The sequence below is a fragment of the Dreissena polymorpha genome, chromosome 8, assembly GCF_020536995.1.
Source record: "Dreissena polymorpha isolate Duluth1 chromosome 8, UMN_Dpol_1.0, whole genome shotgun sequence".
Classification (NCBI taxonomy): Eukaryota; Metazoa; Mollusca; class Bivalvia; order Myida; family Dreissenidae; genus Dreissena; species Dreissena polymorpha.
The window spans coordinates 77,945,104-77,958,610 of record NC_068362.1 but is presented as its reverse complement, the minus strand read 5'-3'; the positions used below and the strand labels follow the sequence as shown (position 1 = coordinate 77,958,610).

General features: G+C 32.8%; 2 protein-coding genes across 3 annotated transcripts in view; both read right to left on the bottom strand.

The window, feature by feature from the left end:
* Positions 1-13,507, bottom strand: part of LOC127841889 (uncharacterized) — a 67,015-nt gene that overhangs the window by 22,936 nt on the left and 30,572 nt on the right. The gene's annotated exons all lie outside the window — the stretch shown is intronic.
* LOC127841892 (uncharacterized) overlaps positions 11,622-13,507 on the bottom strand; it is a 4,468-nt gene continuing 2,582 nt past the window's right edge. Inside the window, exons 6-7 of the mRNA XM_052371021.1 lie at positions 13,175-13,346; positions 11,622-13,039 (exon numbers count right to left, since the gene is read on the bottom strand). Of these exons, the coding sequence (XP_052226981.1) occupies positions 12,789-13,039; positions 13,175-13,346 (423 nt within the window). The 3' untranslated portion in view covers positions 11,622-12,788. The remainder of the gene's footprint in view (positions 13,040-13,174; positions 13,347-13,507) is intronic.

The following is a 13,507-nucleotide window of genomic DNA, read 5'->3' as shown; positions in this document are numbered from 1 at the left end:
AGCTTGTTTTATATTGTTTAATCAAGTGATATTCTAAAAAAAGATGCTCCAAGGAGCACTTCTTATGTGATCTCATAAATAATTTATTGTGTTTATCCAAATTAAAATTTCTACATATTTATTATCTTCCTAACAACGATCGAAAACATTTACGGTCCATGGATAGTTTGTAACGTTTTTCCGACAATAAATGTTACAGCTATAAGTAACTTATATAATATGGAGATACGCGCAGGAAGACTCATTCAAAAAGTATCCACAATCTCCTAAGCAGACTCTGACAGACAGGCTTTATGGAAATGTAGAAGATATTTCACTAAAGTTTGTGATGTTTTTGCAGGACCTTTGTTGCATGCAATTAATTATATAGGTAAAATTATCGATTAATAATGGGAGAATATATGCTCTTCTTTGACTGAAACTTATAAAAGTTCTTATAAACCAACCCGAATATTATTAGCAATCAAACAATGACTTAAAAGGAAATATAGTGTTATCTTTTCAAAGACATCGCTGTCCACGAGGGAAATGAGACCCTGCTGATTATGGAAGATGTTGATGCTTATTCCCAACGTTGCAGAATGGTTAAAATCAACAGTCGAAGTCATGAACTGTTTTGTATAGAATAATATGTCTCATATAATCACTATCAGTTACTACTTTATAACACCGCGTCCTGCGTCAATCATGCAGAAAAGTTGCAAGTGAAGCTAGGTTTCTGGTGTTATGCGTTTGTGTGTGTGTGTTTTTCACAAGACGCATACATTTTGAAAGCAGTGTGACATGTTCTGCCGTTTTAAGCATTTAGTGCACAAATTATGTTATTTTCATATTTACCATTGTACATTTCTGTCAAGTTATATAATGCCTACTATCTTTGGATTATCGAATAGCAAATAACAATAACATTAGTCGTAGCAAATCTTAATAAAACTACATGAAGGTAAATTGTAAGTTGTAGGAAGTTCGTAGGAAATTTGGTCCGAACTAAATATGACAAAATCATTTAAAATCATTTTTAAAACCCGGCCTCTCGGATTTAAAGTTAGATAACGAACATAATGTTATTGCAATAACAAAAAATGTGCAACACATAAAATTGCTAATTGATTTTAACCAAAACATAATAAATGTTTCTTTTAACGGTTGTAAACTGTACAGAGTAATAGGCATAAGACAAAATAGTGTTAAAGTACCAGTATTTATGAAGATATGCACTTTATATGAACGAGTTGGAACACAAGTTATAGCCTTTCCACGTATTATGATATTTTAAACAGAATGACATTGAGATCATTCGAAATTATCAGTAGGGCGATTTCAATGTTTTGGTAGAACTTTTTAACCTCCACTGTATCGTGCAAATACAAGTAAATAATCTAATAAAATATATGAGGTATACGTGTTTGTTGATAAGATCGTCTTAAACAATTATCTTCGGCGTCCGAAGAAATTATACTTAAGGGGTGGGGGGTCAAGAGAGGGTATTCTGCCACGGGAGTCGTAGACGATTTTGAGAATAAGGCCAGAATAATGGTTCATAAAGAAGTATATCTGGAAAGTAATGAGTCAGGATTTGGATTTGATACATTGACTGTTTTGGAGTTGATTATACCTTTCCTATTTTTTTCTCTCCTTTGATGATAGTGACTTTTCTCATATAGAATTCTCATCAGTCATCACTCTTCACCTGAAGACATTCATTATGTTTAACACACAATAACAAAATTTGATAGGTCAGTCGTGATAGGAATCGGAAGGCCCCGTTTTATGACGGGACCTGTGTACTAGTTATGTCCTCGAAAATGTTTTTCGTCTACTTCAGATGCCTATAGCGGAGAATTTCTTCCGTGGAATTCCATGAAGGTACCTACGTCATGATGCAGTTTGTAGAAAACATTAGGAATGTTGTTTTTTTAGTACTTTACGAAATGAATATGTCATCATGACTTATTGAATTCCTTTAAATACTGGATTATGTGGCTTGTAAAATCAGTTTCCAGTCAAATTTAGAACAATCGACATCGATTTTGTGTTGCATACAATCCTGAATCAATCTTCGCAGCAGTAGGTGCGGGATTATATTGTTTTTGCAGCTAACAATTCAACTAGATTCTTTTCGGTGTTGATCCGATCCATGTGAACGCTTATCCTACATTATCCTGAGAGTGTGTCGTCAGATATGGTGGATCCTTGCCAGGTATAGACGCTTGAGGCATGTAATTGTTATTGCATCTAATAATTCAACTGGATTCTTTTCGGTGTTCGATCCGATCTTTGTTAATGCTCAACATGCATAATCTTGAGAGCCTGTCGTCGGACATTGTGGATCTTAGCCATGTGGTGACACGTCTCAGCGTTCTAAATGGTCGTCCCGCCGTACAAGTGGTGGCGGTCAGGGTCAGTAATATGATCATCGCCTCACGCACAGCTACAAATAAATCAGTTTTGTTTGACCAAGTCAACAAAATCTGAATAATTCTTTTCGATGGAATCCTTCTAGCTCATGTCGAACCATGACATTACGTCTTGTGAAAAATTATCGATTAATAAAATTCGATGATGGTGTGGACTCTATCATTATAGTCTGATTGGTTTATGAGGTCCGGATGGAGTTGATATAACATGAACGCAGGAATATTATATTCTGAAAATCGCCTACCTAAAGACTGGATCAGTGAGTCCGTGTAAGAAAAAAAGGCCAACCCTTCCGACCCAAGGTCGGCCATAGCAAAAAAAGGCGGCGAATCGAACACTGACAATATCAAATAATAATTTCCTTCGGTTACTGCGTATTGAGTGGTTCAGGAAGCGAGTTACATAATTTCTGACTGTATGCTGAAAACAATTCAACAATAAACGATTTACATTCAACGATTTATTTAATTTCCTTTAAATCAAGGTCACAATTGTTTTTTGTACAGCATGTTCAACCACGTTAAGCCGATAGTTCCATACACACCCGCAATAACTTCGCGCGTGGTATCGTATCGAGACGTCACACTGGAAAGGGAGAGTTCTCGATTGCAATAAGATTAGGCCAACTTAACTTTACAATTTGATTAACTGAAAATAGTGTATATGTATACACTTAAACAGTAATTTAACTTTGTTATAACTTCTTTTTACATTTTAACAAGTTTACGTTATATCAATCATTCTTCTTTTGAACAACATAATCACATAAGTGCAAAAGTATTGCATACACACAAACAATCGCAATTTCTTCAAATAAAGTTCGACATAAATGTTACTATTAAAAGATTTTACAAAATAAGCGTCAAATCTGGACGGGGTATTCCCACATTTATATGTCACCTGCCGCGATGTGCGCGGACAATTCTTTAGTTAGAAGTTTTCTTGCAACATTTCTGAGAATCGGGAGAAGGTGAATGTTTTCTTAATAAAACAACAGTGTTTACACTTACGAAGTTGTTTGCTTCACTTTGCAATTTATGTGAAAATTTTAAGAAAAGGACCAATACAGTGTATGTAATATGGATACATTTGGATTATTTTTGTTGAATTAAGATGTTGAAATGCAACTTGTTGTTTCCTTCTTTAGGTTTGTGTTTGTATTTATTTGCAAGTGCAGTTATGTTTGTGAAACAAAATACAAGGAGCGCATGCGTGTGACGCCATCACGAGAGCCTTATTCCTAATGATCAATAGCGGAAAACGCTCGATATGAGGGAATCATGCAATAATGTACTGAATATTTAAATTACTATATTACCTAAGTGTTACAACTGAATGATAAACCTAATATACAAATAACACACAAGTTTCTGCGTAATGGATAATTCCAGTTTAATTCGCGGATATTGACATCCGACTACTGAGGTAAAAGAAATGTAATAAAACGGGAATCAATTCTTGATTTTAAAATAAATCGTTTAAAATGCAAATGGATTTAAGTGTTGATGTGCATATTTTGAGAGAAACTTGGGCCAGATGACAAGCAATACTGCCTAATGTGAGTTTGAAAGTAATCGTCTGTCAGTTTTCTGAGTCCAATACAATAATGGAAAAGCATCACACAGAGGTAGGGTTCTTCATCAAGTGAAGATAATCCGATACTTAATCATGAATAAAAAAGAAAATATGGCAATGAAGTAAACATCCGTCACATATATGTACATTTAAAGGAGATTATTCATATTTATGATACTATATGTGCATACAAGCTTACTATATTACTCCGAACATTCACCTTTTATGTTTTATGGCAGTTCGTTTTCACGATCTCAAATACACGGGATTTTATTTATGCGTACTTTTCCTTTAATAGAATGCACACTCATAACAATGCATTTAAAATGGGTTTACTAGTTTGATATTTGATTGCTTTTTGTTTCTAAAAATATAATAATGTGATGCTTAAACCTCGGCACATTTTCGCAAAACAGAACGATGCTTCCCTATTATTTTTAAGTAAGCCGGTATACACTTAGAACGATAGTACAGTAAGAAAGAATAAAGGTTCAGCAACTGCGCCAAAAACGATATTGTTTGAATAAGTCAATGCCAAGATCAGAACGGTGTGTCACACGAATTTCGTATCCAGACAATATCGAGTGACAAGTAAGACTAGTTACTTAGCAGGAAATGAAGAACATTAGCATCTACTCTACTTTATGGACAACAGACAAAAGTCCTAAAAGGCTGTTTTAATTTTTACATCGTTTATTGAGCATAAACTTTATCTCAAATATCTCGAGACCAATGATCACACAAACGGGTACGCATGTTATTTTTGCCACTTTAAAATATCAACTTGGGATTATATGTAATTTTTTATACATGTATATATATTCATTAATTTATTTATTTATATTTATATTTAATTGAATATTTATTTATTTCCGCAAAAGTCCATATAACATCTTATATATAATGTTTGAATGTGATTGACTAAAAGACAGAGTCTTATATGTTTCTTTATTTGATAGAAATAAAAATGTAAAACGCACACATAGCACAATTTTTGTCTGACGCGAAAACTGAAATAATTCGGAAAAAACATAGCAATAGTAATTTTATAATTATTGCAGGGTCCAGATTCGGACTGATGAAAAAACGGACAGAGGGACGGCCTGGGTGTAAATAATAGTCATACGGATTCTCGAAATAGAACCGGATCAGCGAATCAAATAATTTCCCGCGGATCCGTGGACAAAAATAGTTTCAACGGAACAAAGTTGGTTTGCTTGATTACTTAAGTTAAGATAAATCGTTTAATTGTAGATATATTGAATTGATATATTGGTGTAAGCGTGTCTATCTAAATACTGTAAAGCACTGTTTTCATACCTATTACAAATAATATACGCAACACAAGTATGTAAGTTTAGGTCATGTCTTATTTGATTTTTAAACCCCATGGCGATTTTTAAAATCACACATGAAAAAAAACACACAGTAAAACAATAAAGGGTTTAATTTAAATTTAGCCCATTGCGTATTTACCACAGTGTTGTTGTCACTATTTCAGGAAAGGGGCCTGTGCATGTTGGTTTTGGATATATCGCGTCGTCTTGATTTACATGCGGAAATTTCTTATAAAAGCTTGATAGTTAGATGACGTTTACATTTGGAATAAACATAACTTGGATGGATAAAGCAAAACAGACTCAATCCTAAAACTTTCAGATGGGAATTATATGCAGTCAATTGGATAGAAAAATTGTGATGGGACATCGGGTCATCTTCGGCTTCCAAACTTGGGTAAAAACACTGGTTCATAATTGTATGTTCGCCACCAAATATTACATTATATATCGAATTACACGAAACCTTTATAGATATTGTTTCGGTGGATCGACCCTTTTATTTCTAACTTTATTTAACTCATTCACAACCGGTTTTCCGATCGGAAAAGCGAATCTTGATGAATCAAGATATTTTTTCAGTTGATGTTATTCACAATCATGTGAGACGCACTATAAAAAATTAACAACTATATATATGGCTCAATTTAAATAACTTATGTATTTCATTTAGTTGTTTCTCTACATTATTAAATACAACTACACAAATCTATAAACGGTTGATAACAAAGGTCAGTTTTTCAATTTCTTTTTTGAAGATGTACACATTCTACATCGAAATCTGCTTAAATCACGGACTTAGCGTTTGACCCTTAAGCCATTACAAATATGTTCAGCCTCCGCGTAGAGATTTGACTGGCAGCAGCGTAGCTAGATCATATCTCTGCCTTCGAAACCAATCACGTGATGGTAGCATACAATAATTTTACCGTTATTATGTTTAGTCTTTTTAATTTAGGTATTTATGTTTTATTACGAACCTAAACTTATACGCTAGTTTCAAAATATAAAAGAAAATGATACTACTTTTAAAAATATAATACTTTAACAAAACATGAATCCAACCAAATCTGGTAGGATTTTCTTGTGATTGCAGAGATTGAATGTGAGAGCATGGAACGATAACTCTGCATGGAGATTGAAACATAAAATGTAATCAAGTCGTTTTGTTTGGCACGCGCTTCGAGTTTTTGTCCATTTGAATTGATGTCTAATATTCACTGCAGGTGTTGAATCTTAAGTTTAGTGAATGGATAGTAGCTCAGCTTTTTATGGACTTTTATATGTCTCTGATTACCGGTAAGCATCAATAGTTAATTGCTTATCGACATTACAAGTGCCCATAAACAGGTCGTTAAGATCTTTTTTTGTATTGCTATCCGGTGGTTTATAGAGAACTATCAGTGAATTAAAACTGATTATTCACTGTTTCAAACAGTTAAAAATGACAGTGAAAAGTATCGATAATTTTCACAGTTTTACTATGAAATAACGTCATTTATTTCGAAGAAATGACGTCATAATTCCAGCGAAAGGATCTAGTTAAACTCTTGTATGTAAATACAAAGTGAAACAAGAGCATGTCACAGTAGTGCCAAATCCCCGCCGAAATGTGTTTTCTTGTATGAGAACATTTGTTTAAGAGACTAGAATAATATTTGTAAAACATGGTACCTGTGTCATCTATTTATATATGATGGATCAATTAGTTATATAGTGTTGGAGTTATGCTCTAGAGAATAAAATATATGTACATGGAAAAAGGGAGGTAATTAAAAAAACTACGGCCGATAGAGTTATGGTTCGTGTTCACTGCACTTCTCCTAGTTGCCATATGTTTATATTTCTAGTTTCAAGTAAATTCCTTGAGTAGATTTGGAATTATGCTCCGGACAAAAATTTACTTTGACCTTCAATTAAGGGAGATAACTCAAAACCTAAGGTTGATAGAGTTATGGTTCTTAGTAACTGCACTTCTCCTTCTTGCCATCTGTTTATATTTCAAGTTTCAAGTAAATCCCTTCAGTAGATTTAGAGTTATGCTTCGGACAAAAATTAACTATGAAATGAAAAAAGGGGGATAATTCAAAAACTAAGGTAGATAGAGTTATTATTCGTAGTCACTGCACTTCTCCTACTTTCCATCTGTTAATATTTATAGTTTCAAGTAAATCCCTTCTGTTGATTTAGAGTTCTGCTCCGGACAAAAATGTATTATGAAATTAAATAAAGGGAGATTATTCAAAAACTAAGGTAGATAGAGTTATGGTTTTTAGTCACTGCACTTCACCTATTTTTCATCTGTTTATATTAAAAGATTCAAGTAAATCCCTTCAGTAGATTTAAAATTATGCTCCGAAAAAAAATTACTTTGAAATTGAATAAAGGGATATAATTCAAAAACTAAGGTAGATAGAGTTATGGTTGATAGTCACTGCACTTCTCCTACTTGCCATCTGTTTACATTTCAAGTTTCAAGTAAATCTCTTAATAGGATTTAGAGGTATACTCCGGACAAAATATTAGTTCGAAATTATAGAAAATGGGAGGTAATTGAAAAACTAAGGTAGATAGAGTTATGTTTCTTGGTCACTGCACTTCTCCTAGTTGCCATCTGTTTATATTTAAAGTTTCAAGTAAATCCCTTCAGTAGTTTAAGAGTTATGCTCCTGGACAATGTTTCTGACGGACGGACAAACGGACGCACAGACGAACGGACGGACGGAGACTATTACTCTATCTCCTCCGAAAAATTTTCGGCGGAGATAAAAAAAGCATAAAATGAAAAGGAAATTTTTTGGATTCGATGGAATGTCGTTTTTAATTCACAGGTGATAATAACAAATATATTTTTTCACTCGTGGCTGCGCCTGTCGGGAAAATATTATTTAAAATGATCACTCGTGAATTAAAATCGATATTCCATCGAATCCAACAAATATCCTCTATACATTTAAAAACTTTGTTAAAAAAGGATGAATATCTGACATTCCGAATACATCATTATAGCTGTAAAATTACTTTTTCCTTCATAAATATTGCTCTCCGAAAAGAAATATGCGAATACATCTTAATTATGCTAGTCTGTATGCTCTCGTGATTGCAGTTTATATTCAAAGATACCTACAACTGAACCTATATATTAATCAAAGCGTAGAAGGCACTGAAGTTGTTCGCTATTGCATTATCTTAGACGCTAATCATTTTTCAAAATTAGGTTATAGCTTTGTATATCGTTAATGTCAAATAAACACAACTCATTCAAATTTATAAAGAGCGTGTCTTCACGCACAGGTCGATATGTGTGTTCGCTGTTTTGACACCATATACACATTAAAAATATGCAATAAGATAATTGATAAAAAATAAATCTGCGAGTAGTACTTTTTACTCACAAATTATAAAGTCATAAAGACAGCGCTATTGATCCGTACTTTGTTGTTGATGCATTACTTATTACTCTAGCAGTTCACACGGTGTCAATCAAATAATAAGTGTTTTACGATATAGTTACAGAAGTTCAATTATCATTGAGACTTAATTCATCATGAGTTCATAGCGACTCAGTTACTAAAAAGCCATCGTGGTTTGCACAATACGAAATTAATGGACCAATGCGGGAAATTTAGTGAACAATACGTATTGCAAGCAAGACAACATAATGTATAAGTAAATATTTTTTATTCGCTCTAGGTGTGTCGTTAATGTCGTGTTTGATAACTGGTTGAATATAAGAAAAGTATAAATTGACGACAAGCTTCCTGTAACATGAGTGAAGCAGCTAGTTACTTATTTCCTTTTATGCACGCTTACTTTACGTGTATTTGTGTTCCTATAAGAGACAATGTTACCACTGAGACTTTGTTATAAAATCAAAGTACTGACAATACTGGTGTGACGATGCTTTTGAAGAGGATGGATATAAAAGCATCAATTTAAGTTTATCTACATCACCACAAATGTGTACGTGGGTACGACAATTTTGGATACGTAAAAAAATGGGTACGAAAATTTTGGGTACAAAATTTATGCCAAAAAAATGGGTACGAAACAAATTTGGTTACAAAAAAAGAAATTGGGTACGAAAAAAAATTGGGTACGAAAAAAATTGGGTACGAAAAAAAATTGAGTACGAAAACGAAATTGGGTACGAAAAAAAAATGGGTACGAAACATTTTGGGTACGAAAAAAAAATTGGGGGGTACGGGGAAGTAGTACCATTCAGCGAAACTGGGAGGCGGATTACATTCTCGAAGAAATTAACAAGAAATATCTTTAAAAAGATATTCGACGTGTTCTGTACCACTTATCTTAAAAAAACGTTCTGTTACAGTACAACGTTTGTGGGTTATAACATTAAGTTACGTAGCAGATATATTCAAAACTTGACATGCGCTTTAATTACACCATGCTCTTTAATTTAATTTCACGTGTATATCATATCAAACTTTATATTTCGTTGTTTCCTTTCGTACGTTAATAATGGTATATGTATGGAAGTGATTTCACATGCCCATGTGCATGAACATATAATTTTTCTCTTTTGATTATGGTTTTTTCTCTAATTCAATAAGCTTAGGCATGTTTGTTCGTTAAGTACGGCAATAATTTCATGATGATTCCCGAAAGTAGGTTTGAGCACATAGTCGAATACGACTTGAATACGTGAGTTCGCCCATGAACACATTGTAAGGTTAACTAATCTCCGCGATTTGACCTAATATGTGTTTAAAACAGAAAACAATATCCAACAAGCGAATCAAACATAGTGTGTGCGCTGATGTGGCTCTGTAATTTCTGTTTGAAAAGTTTATTAAATATGCAAAATGAGAGAGCACGCTTTAAGTGATATTATGGACATCTAACAGTTTATAGGTGTCTATCGCAATTGTTGTTTATTTTTGGTGTTTTCACTTCATCTACGCTTATATTTGTTAATGCAGCATGAACATACTAAAACAAAATCCCGGAAAGAGAACAATAATGCATTTGAATATCAACCGTTTTTTCGTTTGACAACTGATCACGCATGTACAATGTGAACCTAAATTTAGTTTTAGTGCAGATTCGTTTTTACGACACACAGACACCATTTTGTTTTACGGATAATTTCGGCTTACAGGACTGTGTGGGTCACGTAAAATATATAATATACAATATATTTTTATAAACAACTGGTTGCAAGATGAGTTGCAGATAATTGATCAGAAACCACATTTTAACTTACTCTTTTGACCTGTTAACTCTTTTCAGCTCAATTCAACAATGAAAAATGCCCATAATATCACTTTAAGAGCGAGTTTCATAGATATCGCACGGCTATTATGCTGTTTATATACCATACGCGCTTCAACGTTAAATGACAGTGTCGAAATAATTCGTTTTCTTTACACTCATTATCGCGTTTAACGTTAATTACACACGTTTTCATTCGCAATTTGTTCAGAGAATCACGACAAATGTAAAATACAATACAGAAAATGCACAGTTGTTTCATTGATCTATAAACATATAATGGATTAAATATAACTGATTTAATATTAACGTTTTTAAACTATTATTAAATCTTTTTCCCAGAATATGCTGTCCTATTTATAGCTGAGCTTCCTTTACCTTTATCAATGATAATCAGCGAGGTATGTCGATTGGAATTAAACAAACTTCTCTTTAAAAAAATATGCATCAACATGCTTTTTGAGTATGTGTTCCGATAATATAGAGGCCATTTTACAGAAAATTGAAATAAATGCGAATATACAATTAATTAAAAAAAATAGCCGACAACAACTTATTAAGCGTGACATTTCCCGGGTACGGTAGAAAAATCTCAATCGGACTGGCTCGGTCTTTTACAAAGGTCGCCATTGTGAAGAATTGTTTCATGGTATGATAACTTAGACGAGCTGCTGAAGCAGCATCGTCAAAAATTAAAGTGACAAGTTAATACATTTTAGATTTTGAACGAGATTTCTTTTGAATTAATATGTAAATGTGTCAAACTTACAATACCGAAGCAATTGTGATTTTAGATACCAGTCGGTTGATATTTTGAGTATCAAATTTGACTGAAAACTATTCAATGTGTACATAATCAAAGATATAAATTATGGAAAAATATGCTTAGTTCTTATTAACAATATTAACCTACCACTTAATGCATTTTCATAAGAAAACTATAGGATCGTTTACACTTAAAGTTAACACGCCCTTTTATTTTTATACGAACCTTCTTGAACATAATTTGATGGTCTATCTTTTCTGAAATGAATGAGTTTAAGGTTGACGACAATATGTGGATGTATTTTTTATTAAATCTTAAACACGGGAAACATAAAAAATGCGAAAAGTGTAACAAAAAAGGAACCCATCACAGGTTAAATCATACAACAAAAGTCATTTAAAATGTCTTTTAATCATGACATACCTTATAATTATTTCAGAAAAAACATTTCAAATAAACGATTCATTTGAGTATGGCAGTAACACACCACCATGTGTCAGCTTACAATAATATATAGTCTATTGTAGCTCAGCAACAGTCCATAATATCATTAATAATTGGAATAACATCACTAAAATCAAACAAAACAAAAAAACAAAATCGGCAAATCAATAGTGAATCCGCCTTTTTATCTACAACACACAGTGATACAAAATACATATTTAAGGTTAAAGTCTTTGTGTACTCGATTATAGCGAACTAGTTGACGAAAGGTAAACGCGGCGGGGCTTGCTGGATTGGCTTTATCCTACAGTACGCTTTAAGTAAAACTGTTCGTTATTTGCAAACCAATTTAAATCAATGAATTGTTGAAAATAATTCTCGAAGTTCATTAAAGCAACATCCTCTTTTTACCTTGCGTAGTAATCGATCGATGGAATAGATTTCTTATGTTTCCACAACTCGTAAAAGTCATTCACAATTTCTTGAAATAGTGGTGTTAAAAGAAAAGAAAAATGGACTTAGCTCATCAATTTAACTGATACACACTACAGTAGTGAATGGAAGATTTAAATTAAATATAAATCCTATAACCTTTCATTCAAATTTTAATAAAACATGGCTGATCATCACAGGTATTGCTATAATTTAAAAACATTGTTCAAAAGTAACACTAAAAGTCAAATTACTAAATGGCAAACATAAATCAATTTTCTACTTTCTATATCTGTTTCAATTATTTCCCTGACGTTATTATATAATTCAATATGGTTGTTAAAATACATGTAAACATGTTATATATTAAAAGACCATTATAGACATCCATTTAAGGAAACCTAAAACACAATAAAACTAAGTACATATGTTCAAACGTAGTTACATTATGTTGGCTGTTCTGCTCTTCCCTGATACCAAAAGAAACGTCAAATAAAGTATAAGTTATATACGCAAAAGATGCAGGTAGCTTTAATTTGTGTACATCGTACCATTTATTAAATATCAGTTTTACTGCATTATTAAATATCAGTTTTACTGCAATCCTCGTTTTTAAGCAGAGGTACTATTTTATAATGGTTTGATAGACCACCGTGAACACTAAACTTCTTCTTCCGATAAATATGAAGTTCTCGTTCAGGTGGTGAACTGGTTGTCAAGGTTACATTACAACCGGATATTTCCGAAAGTGTTCGTTTGTATAATCCGAAATCGAAGAATTGCTTAATTTTGCAGTTAAGAGCACCACGCAAAAATTCCACGTAAAACGGTCCTGGAAACGAACACATAAAGAGTAAGCATTTAAAAATAATATATATTGGCGGTAAACATGCGACCAAGATAAAATAAGGCAGTTTATAAATATTCTCAATATATTCATATAGATACTGTTCTAATATAAAATTACCTTGTCCTGTATTGGCAATTTCACGAACAAGATCAGTAAATGACATAAGAACACACTTTTCCATCGATGACGACTCAGTTTCTTTAAACTCAATGCTATGTATTTCAAAAAACAGTTTGGCGTCGTTAACTCTCGAGCTGACGGATTTGCGCTTTCCAAACTCACCTGTCAACTTAAACAAACGTATTTTGATAAGAATGGACGTTAGGTATTACAATTCGCATGACAGAGATAGATTTGAACAAACATATCTAACAGATGTATTGAATTGTCTATGTGAGCAGTTTGAGGCTAAATAGTCTTATTATTTGTACATATATTAATAATATTAAT